A 27,296-nucleotide genomic window follows, 5' to 3' on the forward strand; every position below is an offset into this window, starting at 1 on the left:
GTATCTAGTTTCCCTTCTCTCTCTTACCCACCCTACCCCCAACAAGCAGTTAACAAGAGTTTGTTTAAAACAAAACAAATCTATACTAGGAACATTTCTATTTAGAAAAATCATTTAGGAAAAACAAGATTATTAGGAAGACTTCAAAGAAATGCATTTTAAAGGTGCCAGATGTAAAATCTTAGAAGTGCAGGAAGAATAATTAGAAGGTAAGTGTGGGAAGAATAAAAGCTTAAAACCTAAAGTTTTTAACAAGACTGAGAAAGTTGAACCATAAGTATTTAAGAATCACATCATCACACATTAACATATCACAACTAAGCATTTATTATTCTGCTTAAGAAGGGAAGCAATTGCAGTGGTATTTCAGAAGCTATATCTTTTTTAAAATGTAATATATGGTCATACACTCTAAACAGTATTTTAAAATATACAATCTCTCCCCCAAAAAATATTCAAGTGAAAGTAAGATAGATAACTTTTAATGTAAGTAAAATGTTACAAGATTTTAAAATTAAATCATCATATTTCACAACACAATGTACAGAAATTTGCAAATTTCCTGTACAGAGCAGTATAATCTTTACTCTTGAGCAAGGCGTTCAATAACACGTCGGTAATCTTCCACAAGTTCCTGAAAGCTTTCTTCTAGCTGTTCATGTTGCATGCTTATTTCTATTTGGTTCATCTGGTTTGTCAGTTCTTCTGGTCTGAGACATTTTCTCATTTTAGCAAGATCTCTCTGCTTTTTCTAAGTAACAAACATATTTATTGGTTAGACTAAGAAAGCCTGATGTGTTTCTTTATATTCATAGAATTTTAAGTCACCCATATGAAAAACAAGAGTGGTAGGAATATGCCCAAATTTGTCACATACAGTTTTCTTCTTAAGAAAGCCTAAACTTAAGTTAACCATGAATGACAATCCCTCTAAAAGGAGTTAACCAGAAGATTTAGAATTCGTGTTACTCGACAGTCAATACAGATATGTGACTAACAGCCTTCCTGCCAAAGCATAAAAAATAACTGGCCAGTGTAGACACTCAAGTATGTCTTTAATAAATAAAATACATTAACAGAAGACAACTGAGATGAAGCACTACTATTCTTCATTCCACTATTCAATCAATTAATTATATTAATTTTAATTCCAAGCTGGTTTCTTCCTGACACTATGCTCATTTCTAAGTTTCCTTACCCAGTGATGTATTTTAACATAAACTGTTGGAAGAGTTTCAGAAAGGTAACCCAAAACCTGTGACACTTTAAGCATTTATTGATCTGTATTATCCCCATATACATTATCTTATTAAGCCCTCCCTGTTTTATTGAGAAGGAAATCACCATCCTGAGAAATTTGCAGTAGAAATGTGGTAACAACTTTTAAGCAGGACGCCGTATCAGAACAACACTGTCAGTAATGCTTAGAATGGGACTACAGGACCAAGTTAGCAGCTACGGAAAGAATTCAAGTGAGAGATGATGAAAGCCTAGCCTAAATCAGCAGCAGCAGAGATGGAGAGGACAGGGCAGATTCAGAAAAGAAAACATGGGTGACGTGGGGAAAGAAACATGAAGAATGACTCCAAGATTCCTGGAAGGGTGGCAACATTGCAATATATGAAACACTGCAATAGAGCAAACTTCCTTGCATTTTGGATCAACTGTGCTAGATTACTTTATTGATACTCTTTTACTAGAGTATATAATAAAGAGCTCACTTTACACAGAGATCAGAAAGTACATATATTAACTCATGTAATCCTAACAACCCTATGAGATAGGTACAATTTTCTTCAATTAACAGGGATACAATGGTTAAATAACTTGTCATAGAGGTAGTAGCTGAGAAGCCAGGATTCAGACCTTACTGATCCGGGTGGAAGTCTTTATTTTTAGTTCCTATATCTAACTGTCTTTCAAATGACAATAAACAGTATCTTAAACCCATCCTAAAAACAAATAAATATCCCTTAAAGGGAACATTAATAATTTTGGAATACTAGGCTACATGTCATGATTACTAGTCAGAAAGCTCAATATTAAGCTAAATGTATAATCACAAACAGTTTTAAAACAAGATAACAATCAAGTTTAAAGATAAGCCTATGCTGAAATATGCTATCTGACACTACAAAAAATTAGGTTCATATTGCGTCTAAATTGATAAAGCTAATTAAATGAGGTTGCTACTACTATAATCAGAAAGAAAAAAAAATAGCTTCATTAATACAAGATGCCCCCTAAAGCAGTGCTTCTCAAACTTTAATGTGCAGAGCTCACTGGGGACCTTGTTAAAATGCAGCTTCTGAATCAGTAGGTCTGGAGTGGGGTGAGATTCTGCATTTCTAACAAGCTCCTAGGTTATGTTAATGCTGCTGATTCACTAACCACACTTTCAATATTAGTTCTAGGAAATTGACGAGAATTCAAATTTATTTTCTACAGCCAGGAAGGACTTAATCTTCAGTAACATGGATGACAAATGCTTCGTTTCTGCTGTAACAGTGATTTTTTTTCACTGAAAGACATGACTGCATCATATAAAAGAGCAGCTAACTTTAGGAAACAGTTCAGGAACTAAAGAGTATTGCATCAAAAATTAGCCCTGGCCAATTTGGCTCAGTGGTTAGAGCGTCAGCTTGTGGTCCAGAGAGACCTGGGTTCGGTGCCCACTAAAGTCCGGTACCTTGGTTGCAGTTTGTCCCCGGTCCTGGTTGGGTCGTGCGGGTGGCAGCCACTCGATGTGTCCCTTTCACGTCGATGTTTCTCTCTCTCTCTCCCGCCTACTCTATCTGAACAAAAAATGTCCTTAGGTGAGGATAAAAAAAAAAATTTACTGTGGTATGTGACAGGAATATAAACTATTTTTCTAAATTGCTAACCAGTTGTAACATTTAGTAAGTAATTTAACTGCATTGCTTGAAGATGCTTCCAATCGTATTAAATTCTTATACATAATCGATGTTAATTCTCATTGATGTTTCCATCTCTCTCTCCCTCTCACTCTAAAATCAATAAAGGAAAAAATATTTCTTATATATAATAAAACCATCATATTAAATTCTTAAATATTTCTAGACTATCAGTTCTGTTCTAAATCAACAGGATTAATCATGTACCTGTAACATAATGTTTTAAATTATTTTGCTGTTTTTAACTCTCTAAGAGAGCTTAATTCCCCAATTAATCTCCCCCCACTCACTTCCTTACCACCTTCAATTTCTTCACTGTCAATTTTTCAGATGGATGTCAGAATTAATCTCTATTGTAATTTTAACTGGCATGGCAGTAAATGTAAATCTATAAATTAAATTCAAGAGCTCTAAGTACATAAGAATTAAAAAAATAACTAGCCCTGGCCAGTTTGGCTCAGTGGTTAGAGTGTCCATCCGCAGACCAGAGAGACCTGGGTTTAGTTCCTGCTAAGGGCACGTACCTTGGTTGCGGTTTGTCCCCGGCCCCAGTTGGGGTTGTGTGGGTGGCAACCAGTCAATGTGTCTCTCTCACATCGATGTTTCTCTCTCTCTCTTCCTCCCTCTCTCCCTCCTGCTCTGTCTGAACATAAATGGAAAAATGTCCTCAGGTGAGGATAAAAACAAAACAAAACTTTAATAACTTCATGGAAAAAATATAAAACTACATATATATGTTTCTCACAAATGTATAAGGTGTGGTTCAATATTAAACATAATTTGAGCCCTGGCTGGTTTGGCTCAGTGGTTAGAGTGACGGCCCACGGACCAAAGAGTCGCAGGTTCAATTAAGGTCAAGGGCACGTACCTTGGTTGCATTTCGTTCTGGCCCTGGTCTGGTCGTGTGGGAGGCAACCAGTCAATGTGGCTCTATGACATCAATGTTTCTCTCTGTCTCTCTCCCTCCCTCCCACCCACTCTGATAATAAGTAGAAAAATATCCTCAGGTGAGAAATAAAAAATAATCTGAGGTATTTTTATTAATCCTTAATATTCCTTAAACTATCTACATATTCTACTTTGTATACATATATAGCAAATTAATCTTTTTAAAAAAATCCTCACCAGAGGATATGTTTATTGATTTCAGAGAGAGAGGGGGAGGGAAGGAGAGAGCAAAACATCAATGTAGGAGAAACATCAACTGGTTGCCCTCCGAACCACCCCAACAGGATCAAACCCACAACCTACGTGTGTGCCCTGACCTGGAATCCAACCCACAACCTTTTGGTGTACAGGACAACATTCCAATGAACTAGGCCACCCGGCCAAGGCACAAATTAATCTTTTAAAGAATGTTTAAAAAAAGAACTTAAGCTCTGGCCAATGTGGCTCAGTTGGTTGCAGCATCCTCCATACACCAGAAGGTGGCAGGTTTGATTCCCAGTCAGGGCATGTACCTAGGTTTCAGGTTCAATTCCCAGGTGTGTGGAAGGCAGCCGACATTTCTCTCACATCAGTGTTTTTCTCTCTCCCCATCCCTCTCTTTCCCTTCCTCTAAGATCAATTTTTAAAAATTAAAACTTTTAAAAGTCTGATTTGGGGAATACCTCTATCTAGGAAAGGGACATACACTGGGAGTACAAATGAAATACTGAAAGGCAGAACTTATTAAGATTGGAACAGACATCCTTCTATAGGCTTTAGAATATTTTCTCTCTCCAAAAACTTAATTCTTTCGTGGCTTAGAGGTGTTGATAATTTTTAATTAAACAAATTAATTAAATATGGTATTAATGTCACTTTACTCGTTAACATTTGGCTTGTATATAAATTCACTTCCAGAAAATAATCCTTTCTTCTTGACTAGTTTTCATGGGTTCCAAGGCTTACAAATATAATCTTCAAAATACCACCACCTCTGAGGGTTCCTTAACTTACATCTGCTGAACTAGTCTCTTTTGTGAAGCATGGAGATAAGGTCCTTTTGCAAAACTTTGAAATAATAATAGTGTGGAAGCATTTAAATTCCAAGGACTTCTCAAAAAACAATCTTTAAAACCCTTGGTGTAGCTCAGTTGGTCGGAGCATCGTCCCATGTACTGGAAGGTCATGGGTTCAATTCTCAGTCAGGGCACATGCCCAGATTGTGGGTTCAATCCCCAGTCGGGGGGCATGCAGGAGGCAACAGATTGATGTTTCTCTCTCCCCCTTCCTCTCTCTCTCTAAGAATTGAAATACTTTTTTTTTAAGGGAAATTTTTAAAAAATTTCTTTAAACATGTACAACTAAATTCTCTTTCTTTCTGTTTAGTTCCTCCTATGGAGCTCTGCATTTCCATTTGTATAGAACAGATATTATCAACAGTTACACAATTTTTAAAAGGTAGAACTAGACCTCAAAATTGAGTTTCCTAATTCCAAACCAATGATATTATAACACTCATTCTAAATTTATGTTTGTAAACCAATTAGGAATTAAAATATACCTGTGAAACAACAGAAAAGGTTTAATGATAAAACTAAGCAACTGAACCAGTTTTACCTTCTTTTTTTGGGCCCAGTTCAAATTTACCTTTCCTTGAACACCTGAAAATTACTTCTGTTCTAGAGATGGAGTTTCTTTTTGTGCTTTAAAAAAATGATTCTAGCCCTGGCCAGTTTGGCTCAGCGGTTAGAGCGTCGGCCTGCGGTCCGGAGAGACCCGGGTTCGGTTCCCACTAAGGGCGCGTACTTTGGTTGCGGTTTGTCCCCGGCTCTGGTTGGTCGTGCGGGTGGCAGCCACTCGATGTGTCCCTTCATGTTGATGTTTCTCACTCTCTCTCCCTTCCTCTCTCTCCCTCCCACTCTATCTGTACAAAAAATGGAAAAATATTCTCGGGTGAGGATAAAAAAAAAAAAAAAAAGATTCTAGTTAATACAGGTTATTTTTCTCTCTTTGTGGCACTGATACAAATGAATTATCAGTGTTTAAAAACTTTTCAAGTAAGGTACAAGTACTTCTAATGTCTATCCAAATAATTCCTTAGTGGGAAAGTGTGTTTAAGTTGATATGTAAATTTGATCCCTCAAATAAAGGCAGCACATTGATGGACTTTGCTAGCAATAAATAAATTATTTCATACCTCAGTAATAACTTAGTGACAATTAAAATTATAATTTCTTTTCATAAAATGTGTTAAAGTAAAAATGTAAATTTTACATTCCAAACTTTCCCCATTAGGCAAGCATGTTTTAGAAATCTAAAAAAATTCTAAATCATACTCAATATTTGGAAATTTTACTTTATTCTTTCTTTCTTTCTTTCTTTTTTTTTATCCTCACCTGAGGACATTTTTCCATTTTTTGTTCAGATAAGAGTGGGAAGGAGAGAGAGGAAGAGAAAGAAACAGTGATGTGAAAGGGACACATCAAATGGCTGCCTCCCACAGGGCCCAGCCAGGGCCAGGGACAAACTGCAACCGAGGTACATGCCCTTAGCGGGAACTGAACCCCGGTCTCTCTGGACCGCAGGCTGACACTCTAACCACTGAGCCAAACCGGACAGGGCTATTCTTAAATATAATTCTGTATTTGAGAATGCTGTGATAACGAAACAAAGTATATGAGTATCAGCTTGAAATGTCAAATTGGAGAAACTCATCTGTATATATTCAACAAGGAAATCTTGTTAACTCCTCCCATGCCTATAAGACATTTAACTAATTTCTAGGCTTTCCTCATTTGTGTTAAGTTTCCTGTCCTAAGTATTGTGACCTTGAAACCAAAGTGGGGGAAGGGGATCCTCAAGCTTTCTGGGCTTTCTCAATAGGATAGAATACTGGATAACTAAATTTATTAAAACGTACACTGCTATAAGTAGGGTTTGAACAAGTATCTGAAGAATTTGCAATTTGCCTATGAGTTTTGGTGCAAGAATGACAGCTCTTTTGGTTGTTAAAAACCTGAAAAGTTTAATAACCAGTATTTGGTTGTCTTTCAGGTAGGTGAAGTTGCTGGAAAGGTGAGGATACTTAATAATATAAAAAGTCATTATCATTCTTTAGAGTAGAAAATACTTGCTTTTATGCACTATAGAAATTCCCATTATTTGACATAACTTTGTGAATACTATTTACACTCAGAATTCATCATCCCCCTTTTGCTAAGTCTGCCTATGTAAAATGTCACATAAATATCTAAGGTGTATAATTCAATAAATTATTTTGCTGTACTAAAAACAGTTTTAATACTCTTAAATGTTGTCATAACATCTATTTATACTGTTCTTTATGCCCAAATTTCATCATAAAGAAAATTTCTAGACAAAAAATTATTAAAGATAAAAACCTTTTTAAAAAAACATTTCTACTAATTTTCTGTTATTTCTGAATTAATAAACATAAAAAAATAAAATACTACTTCAGACATTTCTGGAAAGTGACACCATCATAATTAATCATGATCTGTTATATGCAGATCATAAGATAGAAAATTAATCCAATGAACTGTTTAATGAAATGACTCTATGAAGAACTATATATATGAATTCAAGATACAATGATTATAAATTATTATTTTTATACTTTTATATTCAGAACATGATATGTTTGAACAGAATTACAATGACAAATTAGGAAATACAGTTGCACTACCAAGGAACAAGATGCTATAAAGGAGAACAGTTGGGATTCAACAAAGGATAATGTGACCCAATATACCAGCATTAAAAATACTAGCTCCAGCCCTGGCCAGTTTGGCTCAGCGGTTAGAGCGTCCGCCTGCGGTCCGGAGAGACCCGGGTTCGGTTCCCGCTAAGGGCACATACCTCGGTTGCAGTTTGTCCCCGGCCCTGGTTGGTCGTGCGGGTGGCAGCCACTCGATGTGTCCCTTTCACATCGATGTTTCCCTCTCTCTCTCTTCCTCTCTCTCCCTCCTACTCTGTCTGTACAAAAAATGGAAAAATGTCCTCAGATGAGGATTTAAAAAAAAAAAAAAAAAAACTAGCTCCATAAAGCAGAATCAAATAAAACTTGATTAAATCCAAACTATGTGTAATTGATATATTAATTACTCATTAGTTATTTAAAATTTACTCTCTCCTTAAATATTAAGACATTTGGATTTGTCATTTATGTTCCAGCTATTGTACTGTATAAGCTTACAGGTATAGTGTATATAAAAGCAGCAACCACATGTAAGGTACTCAATATTTATTTGTTGAATAAGTTAACAAATATTCCCCCTAATCAGCTTACTGCCCAGCTGCAACTATCATAAAAAATCCCCATTCACACAAGTAGGCATGGACAATATCTACCGTAATAATGGCCAAATGATAATGAGGCCAAACCTGATCTAGGAGTAGAAATATGTAAGTTTGAGGAAAATATTGGAGATGACATAAAAAGGAAGGGAGGAGGGGGCAAGAAGAAAGAATGTAAAAAAAAAAAAAGGTAAATAATACCAAGTTGCACATTCAGCTATGGTAAAGTGTAAAGGTTATAAATGGCAACAAAGGCCATATTTAGGAAGAAGGGAGCAAAGGCAAATAGAATATATATGACAAGTGGGAAAACAAGAGACTTAAAAAAAACTACAGATAATTTGTTAGGGAAGAGTCTGGACATTCAGATTTTTAAAAGATGCATACAAATCAAAGAAAAATAACCATGACTAGACTATCCTTGGAGTTCGTTTTTAATGACAGTGAGAATTCTGATAACTAACTGGAAGAATTATTTTCACTTTCATAAAAGTTAATTTAGTAAAATTATTTGGAATTTCCCGAACATTGGCATTTACTAGACTTTCTTCTCCATTTTAAACAGGGACAAAAATATAATGTTTAAGACTCTTGAAAATCCTACCTTATATGGGCTAATTAGTCTTCTTTTAATATCCAATCTATAGCTTCTGTATTGTTCAGCATTACTCATGTCAGTTACCAGTAGTCGAAGAATTTCATAAACCCGTCTAGCATGTTGCTAATAAATGAAACAATCAAACAAAAAAACATAAACTTTTCAAATTACAAATAGTGACACTTTCCCAACAGAACACAGGTTATACTGAATATCTGCCATAGTCCAGAAATTGTGCTAAGTACCAGATCAAAAGCTACAAAAGACAGCCCTGGCTGGTTTTGCTCAATGGTTAGAGCGCTGGCCCGAGGACCAATGAGTTGCAGGTTCCATTCCCGCATCAAGGACACATACCTCAGTTGTGGTTCATCCCCTGGTCGGGTGGTGCGGGAGGCAACCAGTTGATGTGTCTCTTACATTGATGTTTCCCCCCCCCACGCTGTATCTAATAATAACTGAAAAATATCCTCGGGTGAGGATTTTAAAAAAAGCTATAAAAGATAGACTCTGCCTTCAAGGAGCTAGCAGTCCAGTGGGTAACACTAATGACTGAGGTACAGTTAATTTAATGATAGAAATATGCATTAAGGTATTATGGTAGCATAACCTGAGAGTGGGAGAAAGTTTAGAAGAGGATTCCTAGGGGAATCCTGAGCTGAATCTTGTAGGAAAAGGAGCATGCTAATCTAGAAAGAAGGGAGGGCATCGTGTGTGTGTGTGCATGCACACATGCAGAACAGAAGGAGCTTGACACTGCTGGGACAAAAAATGAAAAGCAAGGTGCAGAAGTAGAGTGAGGTTGGAATAAAATCACAGAGCCTTATATACTGGGCTAAAGAGCTGGGCTTTTATCTAGCAGGTGATAGAAATGGGGAAGTGAGCCAAGTACACAAATTTGAGTTTCAAGTAAAGCATTCTCTCAGCTAAATAGAAATAGTAGCAAAAAGAAGGGCAAGCAGACCAATTAGGAAGCTGAGCTATTAAATCAGGCAAAAAAAAAAAAAAATGATGAAGGCATGAACTGAAATAGCACAGTAAGAATACTAAGGGAAGAAGGATTCTTGAAATACAGAAGAGGAAAGACTGGCTGTGGAGGAGAGGGTGTGGAATGGCACTGAGTTTTCACTGTCTAGAGAGATTTAGGAGTCAGAACAACATATAAATCTGAAGAAAATTCTGGTTTAAGGATGAGGATTTAAGCAATATCAGTAATATAGGCAAGAGTTAAAAACCATAACCCTGGTTAAGATCATCCAGGGAAAGCATACACAATGAAAAGAGGGGAGGAGTCAGAACTCTAGAGTACAGTGACAGTAAAGGCAGGCAGAGGACAGAGAAAAACAGTCAAAGAAATATTAGAATTAGGAAGTTTTGGTATCACTGAAGCCAAAGGAGTAGCCCACAGTTTTTGTTTGTGTTGTTTCACTTATATATTTATTGGGGGTAGGGAAGCAGTCACGTATAGGTAGGTTGAGAAGATGATATTTAACTTTCTTGGAAGGTACACCTGAGCTTTGCCTAAAAAACGAGTACTATCTGGCCAGGCAAAGATGGAGAAACAGGAGAAGGGGTTATCAAGGGCAAAGGTAATAGTCCACATATGTAAAGGAACATAAAAGGAAGAAAGATGTGGCATAGCTGGGGAATGGCAAAAAGTACCGTAAAGACAGAGTGTGTAGGAAAGTGGTAGGAAGCTGAACCTAGCAAGGTAGGCAGGGTCATGATTATGATGGACTCTGCCATACTAAAGAGCTTTAATTTCTTTAAGAAAAAAAAGACACATGATTTTAAAAAATGTGTTCAGATTCCCTTTCTTTTAAAAGCTGAACTATTGCCCTAGCTGGTTTGGCTGGGCGGTTAGAGCGTCGGCCTATGGTCCAGAGAGACCGGGGTTCAGTTCCCGCCAAGGGCACATATCTCAGTTGCAGTTTGTCCCCGGCCCTGCTGGGGGTTGTTGTGTGGGTGGCAGCCAGTCGATGGGTTTCTCACATCGATGTTTCTCTCTCTCTTTCTTCCTCCCTCTCTCCCTCCTGCTCTATCTGAAATGCAAAACTGTCCTCAGGTGAGGATAACAAAAACAAAAGAAAAAAATAAAATAAAAAATAAAAGCTGAACTATTAAATACAGTCTGGATATGTCCGTTATTTCTAAAACATACTTTATCTTAAAGCCAGGAAGCCATTATAGTGTTTTAATGCAGAAGATGGAAAGTTTCAGTTCAATAACAGTCTGAGGAATACAGTAGACCCAGACACATGGAAGTAGGGCACAGACTGACATCCCTCAGAAGAGGGGATGGGGGGTTAGGGGGGTGGGAAGAGATAAACCACAGAACTTATATGCATGTGTGCATGACCAATGGTCATGGACAACTAAGCCGGGGACAGGGTGGAGGGGGGGTGGGGTGGGGGGGTGCCAATGGGGTAAAAAGGTAAAATATCTGTAACAAAAAAATAAATAAAAATTCATAAAATAAAAAAAAATAAAAAGAAAGTTTCAGTTCAAATTAAGTTGTCTGGATAAGTGATTGGCAAACTTTTAGTATAGTTTTGGAGCTCAGGAGGAAAATATGAATTGAGGATTTAGATGAGATCTCCCAGGCAGAATAAATAGAATGAAAAGAAATGAGGACTAAATAAAGAACTTTGGGAAAGAATTATATTTAGGGAGGATACTGAAGAGTAGAAGCCTATAAAAAAAGTATCTCAAAAATGATGATCATGGAGTTCGGGGGTGGGGGGGACACGTTATATGGCACTAGTCTAGGAGCTACTGCCACCACTCCCATGTTTGATCATTTGCAATGTCAGGCTTTGACAACTTAGACACAGATTTCTACTAGAGAAGTCACAGCATCAGTGACCAAACACAGCAGTCCTGTCATTATGGAGGAAGTGGGGGCCCTATAGCAAAGAGTATGCTCGTTATGACTACTTGCAGCAAGGCCGATTTGTCCCTCCAGACATGATGCAACCACAATAATCATACACCGGGCAGATTTTCCAGCCAACTCAGATACATACTCCAACTACACCTCATTCACTCTATGGAAACAACTTTAAGGATGAACTACCTTTATTAGAAAAATTAAGTATCAATTTTGATCATCCTGTCAAAAAAATATTAACAGTGTTACATTCATTAAAAGTAGCAGATGGCCCTGGCTGGGTAGCTCAGTTGGTTAGAGCATCATCCCTATATGCAAAGGTTACGGGTTCAATCCCTGGTTAGGGCACATACAAGAATCAACCAATGAATGCATAACTAAAACAACAAATTAGTTTCTCTCTCTCTCAAATCAATTTTTTAAAAAGCAGGGTATAGCAGCATCATGAATGAGACTGATCTGGCAGGATCCATGGTTTTTTGTCTTGCTGTTTTAGAGCCACAATGTTACTGGTTGGCAAAGTCCAAGTTTAGCTATGTATATGGGATCAGTGCAACTGAATGTCTAGGAATGTTTTGTTTTTAAATTTAATGAGTATAACAGGTGTTTCATTTGGTTAGGTAGCAAGTCCTTGGATATTGTCTTCCCATGATCCTACTTTCCAGCTTTGCGGTGGTATTTTCTTTGCAAGGAATGGTAGGAATCAATCATTCTCACTGCTGGAATTATTAGATGGTACAGTTTTTCTGCTTTCAAAACTTTTATTTCTGCATTAGCCATGGATGGACAGCAACTTTCTAGCAGCATATCCTTGTGCTTTGTCATATGGAGTCTTTGCCCTAATTTCTGTTGTTTTGAACTAAATTTATCAGGGATGTAAACATTATTAGGCCAAATACACAAAAAAGATTTCAAACCCTAAAACTGAACCAGCAAACTGCCACAGTGCAAGTCTCATGTAGATCTAATGTTTGACTATTAGAGCAGTGGAAATAGACATGTATCTTTTGTCCATTTTTACAGAATTTTCTAATACTATATTGGATTTACCTGCAGTATGATTAGCTGTGTTTGTGCTTATATAAAGAGTAAGTGCTATTTCTTTCCTGTTCCTGCAGCCTTTGAAAAATAACTTTTCTTTACCTTATGTTTTTGATAGATTTTTATTAACTGTGTAAAACTAACCACAAAACTGATAATCTTTCCTAAAAACAACCTAGTAATAGTAAAGAAGACACAAGACTTGTTGCAGAAATATTTCCCCAAGAAATTAGGAAAGAAAAACCACCTGTATTCTCAAGTCAGATGCACTTCAAAAAGTTGACGATTTAGAAGTTCATAGTCTGCCTTATCATACATGTGAAATGGGAACACCTGTTTAGATATTAGCATTAACTAAACCATAGTGACCCAGACTGGCCACATTAATGCTTATAGTTGACTTTCCACGTTTCCCCGGAAAAAGAAAATCACTAACCCTTTTTTGGAAAAAAAAAATTTAAATGTCAACTTCTGTATTGCAGTTATCAATATAAAGTGCATTTGATGATTAATCAAATTTTCCCAATTAAAAAAAAAAAAAAGATGATCACAGTGGTTAAGTGGAAAACCAGCAATTGGAGTGCCTTAGAAGCCAAGGGAGGGGAGGTCAATAGTATCAAATGCTAGTCCTTATTAATGGAATACCACATACTTTCAAATACAAATCCTTCCAATTTTTCAAGGTTTAGACAAATTCAAACCCAAAATATTCTGATTTCCTTGCTTATGTAAATATAAATTCCCTCCTCTTAGTTCCCACGCTATTTTGTTTCTAGCCCTATCTTTTTTTTTATCCTCATCCGAGGACATTTTTCCATTTTTTGTTCAGACAGAGTGGGAAGGAGGGAGTGGGGGGGGGGGGGGGAGAGAGAGAAACATTGATGTTAAAGGGACACATCGAGTGGCTGCCACCCGCACAACCAACCAGGGCCAAGGACAAACTGCAACCAAGGTACCTGCCCTTAGCGGGAACTGAACCCAGGTCTCTCAGGACCGCAGCGCTGAGCCAAACGGGCCAGGGCTAGAGTTATGTACTTAAATACCTTATTTATTTTGAACTTTTGTTGTGCCTCTAATGCCATATCTTCATTGAATCCTTGCATTAACTTTTCCCGGGAAAAACAGGGCAAATCTTGACAAAACTTCACAAGTACAAAGTCTCTTAATTTCACATAGCTTTTAGATGGATCTTCCGCTAAAGAAATAAAGCAGAATAACATTTCCTTTATCCAACATAATGTCTTAATCATTTACAATCTCAGTATACATGCTAGGCTTAGAAAGGCAATTTTTTTTTTTTTTTATCTCACCCGAGGACATTTTTCCATTTCTTGTTCAGATAGAGTGGGAGGGAGAAAGAGGGAGAGAGAGAGAGAAACATCGACGTGAAAGAGATACATTGAGTGGCTGCCACTCGCAAGACCAACCAGAGCTGGGGACAAACTGCAACCAAGGTATGTGCCCTTAGTGGGAACCAAACCTGGGTCTCTCTGGACCACAGGCCGACACTCTAACCGCTGAGCCAAACCGGTCAGGGCTGAAAGGCAAATTTTCTTAAAATAATTTATACATATACAAAAGTTAATGTACAAGGATTATTCCTTGCAAATCAAATAATAATACTATTATCTTGGCTAAATAAAATTATAAATGACATCCTTTTGCAAAGACATGTTATTTGTGAAATTAGAGCTACTCCTTTCAAATGTAAACATTTTGACCAGTGTATTACCATATGTATCTTAGTTTTATTTTCAATTAAAGTAGATGTATAGCCCGGCCAGTGTGGCTCGGTGGTTGAGCGTCGACCCATGCACCAAAAGGTTGCCGGTTCAATTCCTGGTCAGGGCACATGCCCAGGTTGTGGGCCCAATCCCCAGTGGAGGGCACGTAGGAGGCGGCCGATTGATGTTTCTCTTTCTCCCTCTCCCTTCCTCTCTCTCTAAAATCAATAAAGAAAAAAAAAGTTTAAATAAATAAATAAAAATAAAGCAGATGTATAAACAAGAGATTCAAGTTTGGATAATCAATTCCAAATGCAAGTATTTTCTGATACCTAAGGGTTCCACAGCTCAATTTATTACAAAAAAAAAAAAGCTCAATTTATATAACTTCCTTACTTTAATCCAATAATGTTTGTAGTCTGCTACACTTCTTTCACTTAATTAAAAAAAATTCTTCCTTTTACAAAAAGCAGATCTTTTTTATTTAGAGAGTAAAGTAAGAGTATGATAATTGATTCTTTCTTTACTGCATCTGAATAGCATAAATCTTACTTTATGTTTGTCTGTGTTATCTATGTTAGACTAGTGTACAAGGAAAACATCAAAACATGGGTAAAAAGAAAACAGCACAATCAGAAAACATGAGTTTTGAGTACCATTTCTGTCATTCACAGATGTAGGACCTTGGGCAAGTCACCTCTCTTCTCTAACCCTTCATTTTTTGATCAGAAGTCTTGAAACAAGGAATGTTAAAAATTTGAGCTAGTTCATGGATCACAAGACTTAATATTGTTACAGTATCAATAATACCCTAAAAAGTATTCAATACAATCCCTATCAAAATTCCAGCTGGCTTTTTTTGTTTCAGAAATTAACACGCTCATCCTAAAATTCTTGTGGATAGGCAAAGAACTCAGAATAGCCAATACAAACTGGGAACAAAACAAAAGTTAGAGGATTTTTTAATTTCAAAACTTACTACAAAGCTATACTAATCAAGATGGTGTGGTACTACCATATGGATAGACATGCAGATCAAGGATTTGAATTGAGAGTTAAAAATAAGCCCATACACTCATTGTCCATTTTTGAGAAGGGCAGACAATCCAATGAGGGAAAGAACAATCTTTTAACAAATGATACTTAAAGAAATGCTCAACATCACTAATCATCAAAGAGATGCAAATTAAAACAACTATGAGGTATCACCTCACACCTGTCAGAATGGCTGCCATCAACAAATCATCAAACAAAAAGTGTTGGTGAGGTTGTGAAGAAAAGGGGACTCTAGTACACTGCTGGTGAGAATGCAGACTGGTGCAGCCACTGTGGAAAATACTATGGTGTTATCTTAAAAAGTTAAAAATTGAACTGCCATTTGATCCAGTAATCCCACTTCTAGGAATATACCCTAAGAAACCTGAAACACCAATCAGAAAGAATATATGTACCCCCATGTTCATAGCAGTACTATTTACAATAGCTAAGATCTGGAAACAGCCCAAGTGTCCATCAGTAGATGAGTGGATAAAAAAGCTGTGCTACATGTACACAATAGAATAGTATGTAGCTATAAAAAAGAAAGATCTTTTATCCTTTGAGATGGCATGGAAGGACCTGGAGAGTATTATGCTAAGCGAAACAAGCCAAGCAGAAAAAGAAAAATACCACATGATCTCACTTATTTGTGGAATATAATGAACTAAACAAACTGATGAACAAAATTAACCCAGAGACATAGAGGTGGGGTACAGGCTGACAAGCCTCAGACGAGGGGGGGTTTGGGAGGGAGAGGTAAACCACAGAACTTATATGTATGTACGCATGACCAATGGACATAGACAACAAAGCTAGGGAAGGGGTGGGGGGAGGGGGTGTCAATGGGGGGAAATGAGAAACATCTGTAACAAAAACAAATAAAAATAAATAAAATAAAATGCAAAACAATGAAAAACAAAACAAATGACACTCAGACAAAGGGATTGCCACAAAAACCAAAGAATGAAGCTAAACCCCCTTCCTCACACCATACACAAAATGAACTCAAAGTGGATTACAGACCTACATGTAAAAGGTAAATCTATAAAACTCTTAGAAGAAAGCAGGAGTAAATCTTCATGACTTTGGTTCAGCAATTTCTTAGGCAACAGAACCAAAACACAAGCAATGAAAGAAAAAAGAGACAAAGTGGGCTATATAAACATTTTAAACTCTTGTGCTTAAAATGATAGATACCATTAAGAAAATGAAGACAACCCATACAATAGGAAAAAAATATGTGCAAGGCATGTATATAAAAGACTTGTAGTCAGACTTCTTAAAAAACATTTATATTTCAATAAGAAAAAGACAACCCAATTTTTTAAATGAACAAAGGATCTATTCACACATTTTTCATAAAGATATACAAGTGGACAATAAGCACATGAAAAGATGCTTAACATCACTAGCCACAGAGAAATGAAAATCAGAATCAAATGAAATGCCATTTCATGTCAACTAGAATGACTAGAATCAAAAAGACATTAACAAGCCCTAGACAGTTTGGCTCAGCAGTCAGAGCATCAGCCCGTGGACTGAAGGGTCTTGGGTTCGATTCCCAGTTGAGAGCACATGCGTGGGTTGCAGGTTCGATCCCCAGTCGGGGTCATTCGGGAGGCAACCAATCAATGATGTGTCTCTCTCACATCAATGTTTCTCTCTCTCTACTTCTCCCTCCCTTCCACTCTATCTAAAAAAAAGACAATAACAAGTATTGATGATGGTGTGGAGAAACTGAAACCCTCATACACTCCTTGTGGAAATGTAAAATGGTATAGCCACTTTGGAAAATAGTGTGGTGGTTCCTCAAAGGGCGAAACATAGTAACCATACTTTCCATAATTTCTGCTCCTAGGTATGTATCCAAGGGCTATGAAAACATTCTATTGTCAAATGCAACTCTCTTCATAATTCTGGAAGAAAAAAAATCATTGATTCTATTTATAAAGTCACACAACTGAGATGTTTTCAAATGCTATATATCTTAATGACATCCTGAAAAGGAAGATGGTACATGATATAAAGAATCATATTCTAATATTTTACTTTAGAATTAAGTGCTAGCCCTGGCCGGTTTGGCTCAGCAGTTAGAGCATTGGCCCATGGACCTAAGAGTCGTGGGTTCGCTCTGGCCGGTTTGGCTCAGTGGTTAGAGCGTTGGCCTGCGGTCTGGAGAGACCCAGGTTCGGTTCCCGCTAAGGGCATGTACCTCGTTGCAGTTTGTCCCTGGCCCTGATTGGGTTGTGTGGGTGGCGACCACTCGATGTGTCCCTTTCACATCGCTGTTTCTCTCTCTCTCCCTCCCACTCTATCTGAACAAAATATCAAAAAAAACAAAAAAGAAAAAAAAGAAATGTCCTCGGGTGAGGATAAAAAAAAAAAAAAAAAGAGGAGTCGTGGGTTTGATTCCAGTCAAGGGCATATACCTTGGTTGAGGTTAGGTCCCCAGCCCTGGTCAGGGTCATGTGGGAGAGACAACCAATCGATATGTCTCTCTCACATCAATGTTTCTTCTCTCTCTCTTTCTATCTCTCCCTCCCATTCTGTCTGAAAATAAATGAAAAAATATCCTCAGGTGAGGATTTAAAAAAATAAATAAATAAAATTACGTACTAAAAAAAAAAAAAAAAAAGAAAAAGGGTGGCAATTACACCACAAATACCTATGTATCCTGTAACACAGGTGATCAATAAGTTTTAATTATCACTATAATTGGCTCTATGTCAAGTAAGCAAAAGGCCATCTCTATATAAAGAATATCCTGAATTGCAAAGAGAGATCCAAAGTCTGTTAAAGGTCCACAGAGTTAAGACAGATATACAAAATAATGGAGAAATAGGCAACTAAAATGACTAAAGAGTAGAAAATTCCACTTTTTTAAAAGGACTGAGTATAGAATCTAGGAGAACTATCTTAATGAAAGCAGCTGATAAGGCATTTTTAGTATTTTATAATGCTGAGAAATGTTAACACTGAAAATAAAGGCTGGTACCCCAGTTTTCAAATTCAGAAGTCCTTTAGCATGTTTAGCCTTTTCTCTTTAGAGACTTCAGTTTGCAGTGAATAAAGGCTACCATTATTGATGACTCTTCACTGAGATTTAAGAAATGAAATTCTTTATCTGCTAATTGGTGCTAAGTATTAAGGACTTTATTGGTTGGAAAAGACAGAAGAGAGTGGTTAAGAGGCTTCACAGAAACAACCCCTGCTGACACATTACCCACTACAGAAGACAAAGACTACTTATGCGAATTCTAAGTCTCTAGATTAAAATCACCAAAAAGTTCCTTCATGTAGCACCAAATCCAAGCTCTATAAGTAAACAGAAGCTAAACAATTTTCAGCTTAGCTAGAAAGAAGTGTTATTGTTTATATTAGGTTTCTATAAGTTTACAAGTCACTAAATTAGTGAAGGTGTCACAAAACTTTTGATATAAACTAACTAGTAATGACTGCTTTATCTCCCAAGCTTCCAAACCATTTCACAGTAGCAGAAAAGTCAAATGAAAATACAATTCAACTCTATAAACATGGAACTCCCTTTTTAAACAACATGTTTTCCCTCCAATTTACTAATCTACACGATCAATTCAAAAATCTGTTTTGGGGTAACTTTAATTTTATTTAGCCTGGACAAGCAAAACCACTATATTACATGAAAAAGGAAGACACTAATAATATGCCTACTAGCCTATTTATATCCTTTAGTCCCACATCCAATATATTTTTTGATGTCTTTAAACAAATTGATAAAATTCCAAAAGAGCATTTTTAAAAGGTTCACATTATTGTGCATGTTAAGTGTTGCAGTTTTAAAAACAAGGATGTATTCAAACTCTTAGAACATTAATAATATTTAATATCTAATCTGGATGTGAATATCTGGTACAGTAGTCTTCTTTGGAAATAAAAGGTGACTTTCGGTTTTATTAGCAATTTTGTGAGTAACAAATTTGAAACAGTGTTACTCAAGAAGAAATTAATGACAACATAAAAGTTCCTTCAGCCACTTTGGTTCTTTGGTAGTTCACATGTTTACATACTATCTATCATCTATAACTCCATCTAATGACTTCAGCAGATTCTCTTTCCTTCTTCTAAGCATTCATAGTACCATTTCTATGGCTAATTCATATTGAAAGATGTTTTCAAAACAAATAGGCCTACATTTCACTTTATAAACTACTGTTGTGAAGGCACACATTTTAGAAATATAAAACACACGCTTTAAGAAATGTGTCTTCGCCCTGGCCAGTTTGGCTCAGCGGTTAGAGCGTCGGCCTACGGTCCGGAGAGACCCGGGTTCAGTTCCCGCTAAGGGCATGTACCTCGGTTGCAGTTTGTCCCCGGCCCTGGTTGGTCGTGCGGGTGGCAGCCACTCAATGTGTCCCTTCACGTCGATGTTTCTCTCTCTCTCTCCCTTCCTCTCTCTCCCTCCCACTCTATCTGTACAAAAAATGGAAAAATATCCTCGGGTGAGGACAAAAAAAAAAAAAAAAAGAAATGTGTCTTCTATTCAAAAACTATTTACATAGCTTTATTTCTTCAGTAAGGTTTAGAATATTCTACCCCTACATGAAAATTAGAGCATGGTCACTGAGCAATGCAACTGTTTGATAAATAAAATGAACAAATAAGTCATACCACAGGTATGAATACAACATATTCATACCTGACCAAGATGTCCCAATATGTATTTAATTTATCTTCAATTTGTTCAATTAATAAGCACTTCATATGTACAGAAGCAATCCAATCTCACATAAGCTTATGATTTAAAATGGAACCTTAAGCAATCTTTAGACATTTCCAAAAGGACATAAGAACAATGCTGTTTAAAATAGAATAGTTATCTCTGACCCTCCCTCCCCCGCCAAAATTTTAAAAAATCAGTAACATTTTTTTAGAAAGGCTCTTTCAGTAACAAATCAAATTTTACATACCTGTAATATCAAGAACAGAAGGAGATGCAATGTAATATCTATGAACTGTCTCAAGAAGTTGAGCACCATGGCCTTGACCTTGAAATGGAGTCAATATCAGCATCTGACTACAGTAAAGAAATTATTTTAAAATTAAAATAAAACAACATGAACAGTTTAAAAATTGCAAATCACTAGAGTATTATGAACATTTTAAAGTCTGTGTGATTTTTTTCAATCAACTGTCAGGAAATCCAAAAATTATCGAGATACTCCAAAGTGGCTTAATCTTCCTCACTGTTTCCAAGGGAACAATGAAATACATCAGTACATAGCCAATGAATAATGGTGATTTAAAAAAAAAACACAAAAAACAGATCAACACTATTATAACAAGTATTGGAAACTTCAGCAGTTCCTTCTTCTGAAATAAAAGACAAGGCACGTGTTATACTGCCAATTACCTTACACGTGGCCGGGTTTTGTCTGGGTACACATAGTAATTATAGACTGTCATGTAGCCTACGGTCGCAAAGAGCGTAGCTCCATCCTTATTATACTTCTCAAATCTGCAGATAAAACAGAAAGCCAAGCAGGTCAATTACAGTCACGCTCCCATGCAGTGTCCATTTTCTTTCCCATTCTCTGACTGAATTTTCAGTGTCAGCAAGCTACTCTGTGAGGGCCCAATGGGTACACCTGCTATGTTCTGAATGTACAATTCACTTAATTGGTGTGCAGCAACTTGGATAAATCAGACCTCTTTACATCACTTCAGTGCACTTGCCTATTATAAAGATGAATAGGTGGCAAGTAAAAGAAAACACAGGCAAAGCTCATTTTACTGTTTAAGCCTACATTCAGGGCCCTAACGGACAACAGCAAGCATTTAATTCAGCTCTATTCTCAAGGTCTCCCAAAGCATAATGAAGGAAAACTCAAGCCTCATAAACAATAGTTTTTCTTTCCTGGGAAAAATATCATTATACTGTCCCAATAATTGGGCCTCCACAATTAAAATGCTGGCTTTGTGGAGGTAATAAGGTCTACTGTTGCTTTAGAACTGTACTTACACTAGAAAGTAGTGCCATCTTTCATCATCCACGTCAATAAAGCTAGCAGTTTCAATAAACCACATCAAAAAGGTCTGAAGCCTTTCATGATATTCTCGAAAGCCTCTACATGTCATGTCAGCCTAGGGAAAAAGCCAGGAAAAGTCAGGTGAAACTCATCATAGAGGTAAGTGAAAGTGTGCAGAACACAAAACAATCCTGTGGGAAAATGTTTAGAAGTCTCAGATTAAGATGTGTACACAGACACACAAACATAATAGATCTTTGTTTTTAATACTGACAAAAATTTGTTTCCTAAAGTTAGAATAAATCACTGAAAATAACAAAATAGCACACAGATTTCCTTTTACCCAAGCAATATTTAGGCTTATTTTTACCTTGTATATCTGAAAGGTAAAATTTTCTCCTGTTGGACTTAGAACAGAGTATGTATGGAGTAAGGTTCCAAATGGCTTGAAATCAACTTCTTTTTCCAGCAAAGAAAGAAAATCATTTGTGTTCGTGCAAAATCCAGGTGGAATGATTTGTCTAATTTTGCCCTCAACATCATCTGCCTAAGAAATGGAGGTTAAAGGACATAAGAAAATATTAATAACAAATTTGACTTTTAGTTAAATATGCGTAATATCTTTGAAATGGACAAAACCCATACAAATCACAAAACTTCAATTCACAGCTAAACTAAAGAAGTAAACACATAGTAAACTGGGAAAGGATGAGTTCCATGTACATTAGATACTGCCACACAAAGCTGAGATTAAAAAAAGAGGAGGCAGGTAGCCTGAAATTAAGTGCAAGAATCGAAGCTACTGAAATTTCTAATATCATGTAGAAAATGCTGACTATATCCCTTCAGGACAATTTAAACTGGCAAAACAAAAGGCTGCTTATTTAATGTGTGTGAAGGAGACTATATTATCCAAGACATGAAAAGATCACCAGCAACAGTAAGGTGAGGCTAGAGTATGACCAAAGGAATAGCAACCTTACAATGAACAAGTAGACAGGTCATAACTCCCTCATACACCAAACTCAAAATTAAGATAATTTTAAAATACACCCTCTTAGGAAATACATAAATTATATGAATAGATATATTATCCACTCATCCCTATAATGTGACACAATTCTAATGGACTTGGATTTGTGACAGTAAAAAGAGACAAGCCTGGACAACAAACTTAAACTCAGAGATTAAAATTACCCTTGTTAAACAACCACAATGAATGTTAAAACTATCAGCTGAGCAGACTTCATAATCCTTTTCAAAACCCCAAAAGACCACTTGATTGAATACATTTACTACTTCTCTTTAACCATGAATATTTGATGAAGTCTTACAATAAAGTATTACTGCTTCTCACCAGGCAATAAAACTTAATGAACTGGTCTCAACTTAACAAAACCTTATCCCTCAATACAGTCCCTAAAAGCCTGACATTACATTCAACAAAATGAGTCTGCATTCTATTCAAACTTTTTCCTGAACAATGAGGCCAGGTTTTTACTTAATGGAGTTTGCCGTGAGTTCAGCTGTAATGTTTGTATTGTATCTATTTCCACAAGGACTGACACAAGAACACTTTGTGTTAACTTACTAAGCAGCTCTTTCATACCGTTTACATGCATGATGGGTATTAGTTCTAAACCAAGACCCTTGCTACTTAGCATTCAAAACAGGGAAATTAAGATGCTTAGGACAAAATACACTACAAAAGGCTAATACAACATGCTACTAATTCCTGTCCTTTCAACCATCTTTTAACTAAGTAGAAGCAATGCACCTGCAGATGAATAGCACTTTATTGTCATTCAGTTACATTTTAGGATACAGAACCAAGGATGGAGTTTATCACACACAAGTTTTATTTTCAGTGCTTTGGTGTCACCAACATTTATATATAACTTATTTATAGCTATAAAAGAGAAAGCATTTATTTAAAATATAGCTCTCTTCAAGATTTTTCCCAACAGCTTATTTCTAATATGTACACAAGTTCTTGCAATCCAGTCACATTCAAGATCAAATAAACTACATTTGATAGGATTATTTTATTTTAAAAGTACTATCTGATAAATATTTCTCCTTGAAACTAATGTGAAGAGACCACCTTAAGCATATTTTATAAAATCTGTACAATTTCAATAATTACAAGAGGAAATTATAATAAAAAGGGATAGTGTTAATAGGTCTGTTGTAGGGCCATTAAAATCCAGAGCAGTGATGGGTAGTGTTATTTAGTTCAAGTTTAAAAATAGAAACACTATGTAAGTAATGAGGTTTATTATAATCTACCAGTTTAAAAGAAAACACTTCAAGGCATTTATAATGTATATAATTTTAAATTTTTTTTAAATTTCCCTATGTCCTGTCTTCTCAACAAGGTATTGCAAAGCATGATCAAGGAACTTCATATATCTTGCATCAAATGTACTTCAAAGATTTCTGAGACACACACTCCTAAGTTTCAAATAGCAGTTCTGGTGGAAGACAGAGCAACACAAAGGTTTAAACTCAACAAAGTTGAAAGTTAATGTTTAACTTTCAGCCTACAAAAGATACCTATTTATTGTAATAAATATCTCCAACTAAGTATTTTGCTCTGGGCAAGTTTCCACATTACTTTAAGAACTTTCACAGGGGAATAAAAGGCTAAGTTTAAAAAGAAGAAATTTGTTATTTAAAATAGGTTAGAGAAAATGTACAGAGTGGGACAAAAGTAGGTTTACAGTTATATGGAAAGAGTACAATAATTAATAAATAATAATATAAGAATAAACTCGGTGTTTCGCACTCTCGCAACTGTAAACCTACTTTTTCTCCACCCTGTATATCTGATATATTACCTAAAATACATAATATAAAACCAAATAACTTTTCAAACCTAGAATTCAGGACTTTGCTTCACTAAAGGAAAAATGTTTACATTTCTCTATTAAATGGATTGTGCCTTAGAAAAAAAAAATTCTATAACCATCATGTCTCCTCTGAGATCTATACTCTTCTTTTTCAAAAAAAAATTTTAGTTCAGTTGAATATTCATTTCTTTCTCATAATGTATTACTGGCCAGATAATAAAACCATCACTAGAGAAAAAAAACCCATCTAACCATTTTTAACTGAATGTAGAATTAATTATTAACTAAAACTTTTAGCCTCAATGACTGTGGCTAAAAGTTAGATTCCATTTCTGAAGATTACTGAAAAATTCCCTATCTTGAAGAATATTATTCTAAACTTCAATTACAATTATGCAAACCTATAGTTATAGGAAGGATAAGAAATTAAACTGGATAGATGAAGAATTCAGAATAACACCTGATACATTTAATTAATAAAGACTTGTACCTTACAAATGTTTTCCTAACATTTGGCAATATTTTTTTAAAAAGGAAAGTATAAAAGTTAACTATTCTATTTAGGTCTTATGTTAGATGAATCATGATGAAATGTTTTAGACTGTATACTCTCTCACTATGGTCATTTCAACTTCGGACTTCTGTACTTTGTTACACATGAGATTTTCCTATGAAGCAATTTTTGCTTTTCCTCATCACTGCACAAAGCAATATGCCTGAGAATAATTTGTAGTTTGCTGTAATAAAAATATGCTTATACTTACATTTGTATTTATACACATCTGAAAACCAAATTACAGTAAATCCTCATTTAATGTCATTGATAGGTTCTGTGACTTTAAGTGAAACAATGTATAATGAAACCAATTTTACCACAGGTTTATTGATATAAACAAGAGTTAAGTTTCTACAGCATTTCACCAATGTTATAATGACAATGAACAAAACAAGATTATTCAAGGACATTTAGTGCCTCAACCTAAACAACACCATTTGTCTAAATTTATCTACGGTAAATTATTTCTGAAATAGCATTTTTAAAGGCATGTTAAGTAGATGGTACCTGCTGTCCTTTATTTGACTAAAGTGACAGAGACTTATCATTGAATATAATTCTAAGAATACCTAAGATATGCTATAAAACAGCAGTTCTCAACCTGTGAGTCGCGACCCCTTTAGGGGTTGAACAACCCTTTCAAAGGGGTCGCCTAAGACCATCGGAAAACACATATTTCCGATGGTGATTCATAACAGTAGCAAAATTACAATTATGAAGTAGCAACAAAAATAATTTTATGGTTGGGGTCACCACAACATGAGGAACTGTATTAAAGGGTTGCAACATTAGGAAGGTTGAGAACCACTGCTATAAAAGAAAGTGAAGAAAATCCGTATCTACTTAATTTGCTCAATTTTAAATTCTCTGACAAGCCCAGCCAGTGTGGCTCAGTGGTTGAGCATTGACCCATGCACAAAGAGGTCACTGGTTCGATTCCAGGTCAGGGCACAAGCACAAGTTGTGGGCCAAATCCCCAGTGGGGAGCATGCAGGATGCAGCCAATTGATGTTCTTTCTCTCTCATCAATGTTTCTCTCTCTCTCTTTCCCTTCCTTTCTCTCTAAAATCAATAAAGAAAAATAAAAAAATAAATTCTCTGACAATATTTAAGTTGTAGAAATTTGATTACTGTTAGAGAAATGAACACTGTAAACTTTTTCACCACTGGAAAAACAATGGTTGTATTTTTTTGTTTATATTACATTAGTGTTTTGCTACATGAACTCACAAAAAAAATTCCAAAATAGCCCTGGCCGGTTTGGCTTAGCTGTTAGAGCATCAGCCTGCGGTCCAGAGAGTCCCAGGTTTGGTTCCCACTAAGGGCACATACCTTGTTTGCGGTTTGTCCCCGGCCCTGGTTGGGTCGTGTGGGTGGCAACCACTTGATGTGTCCCTTTCACATCAATGTTTCTCTCTCTCTCACCCTCCCACTCTATCTGAACAAAATAACAAAAAATGTCCTCAGGTGAGGATAAAAAAAAAAAAATTCAAAATAAAACCTCAATATATAATTTTAAATCTCAATATATAATTTTAAAAGTTTTTATAATAAATAAAATATAAAAAGTTCTTAAATATATTGAGATTTTATATTCCATAAGAGGCATTACATATAAAGAACAATGTCACAATTATTTAAAAAAGAGTACAGAGAAATATTATTAGTCTAACAAAGATTATTTTTTCATTTCCTCAAGATTTGATTTTTTTTCTATAAGACGCTAAGGAATCCAGAAAAAAAATTTTTTTTTAATGTCTTATCTACTCTCAAATTCAATCCATATAATGAGAGAAAAAATAGATTACTGAAATTCACAAATACCTTAGCCATGTATTTCGACCTCCTCTACCAAACCTTTCCCAGAAATGCTAGCTAGCAATCAGAAAGACTGAACAATCCTTGTTACACACCCTTTTGCTTAAAAGCAATGAAATTATCTCAAGGGAGGGCAGGAGGTATTAATAAAAGCAAAGGTCAGGGACAACCATAAGATGAACAAACTATCAGTGTCTGAATAATCAAGATTATTGAATTGTAAAATTCAAAATAATTATATTGCCTTTAAAGACGAAGGCTAGTGGAGATGTTTTATAGGCATCTTAATTGTGACTAAAAAATTTTAGGTGCAGCCCTGGCCAGTTTGGCTCTGCAGTTAGAGCGTCGGCCTGCAGACCAGAGAGGCCCGAGTTCGGTTCCCGCTGGGGGCACGTTGTCTCGGTTGCAGTTTGTCTCCGGCCCTGATTGGGGTTGTATGGGTGGCAGCTGGTTGGTGTGTCTCTCTCACATCAATGTTTCTCTCTCTCTCTCTCCCTCCCACTCTAATCTGAAGATAAATGAAAAAAAAAAAACCTTTTAGGTACAACTAGAGAACTCAGCTTGGAAAAGAAAAAGAATGAATAATGAAATGTAAAAATTCTAGTAAGCAAACTTCTA

At 36.0% G+C, this 27,296-nt stretch overlaps 1 protein-coding gene and 1 pseudogene across 1 annotated transcript in view; one reads left to right on the forward strand and one right to left on the reverse strand.

Annotated features, from left to right (window-relative positions):
- Nucleotides 1-303: 303 nt before the first annotated feature.
- The window catches only part of HAT1 (histone acetyltransferase 1), a 53,057-nt gene continuing 26,064 nt past the window's right edge, over nt 304-27,296 (reverse strand). The window contains exons 5-11 of the mRNA XM_036254968.1: nt 21,823-21,999; nt 21,446-21,567; nt 20,837-20,941; nt 20,394-20,500; nt 13,729-13,880; nt 8,764-8,880; nt 304-751 (exon numbers count right to left, since the gene is read on the reverse strand). Coding sequence (XP_036110861.1) covers nt 584-751; nt 8,764-8,880; nt 13,729-13,880; nt 20,394-20,500; nt 20,837-20,941; nt 21,446-21,567; nt 21,823-21,999 — 948 coding nt within the window. The 3' untranslated portion in view covers nt 304-583. The remainder of the gene's footprint in view (nt 752-8,763; nt 8,881-13,728; nt 13,881-20,393; nt 20,501-20,836; nt 20,942-21,445; nt 21,568-21,822; nt 22,000-27,296) is intronic.
- Nucleotides 11,561-12,507, forward strand: LOC118625524 (annotated as a pseudogene).

Source organism: Molossus molossus, unplaced genomic scaffold (assembly GCF_014108415.1).
Source record: "Molossus molossus isolate mMolMol1 unplaced genomic scaffold, mMolMol1.p scaffold_m16_p_11, whole genome shotgun sequence".
In the NCBI taxonomy this organism is placed as follows: Eukaryota; Metazoa; Chordata; class Mammalia; order Chiroptera; family Molossidae; genus Molossus; species Molossus molossus.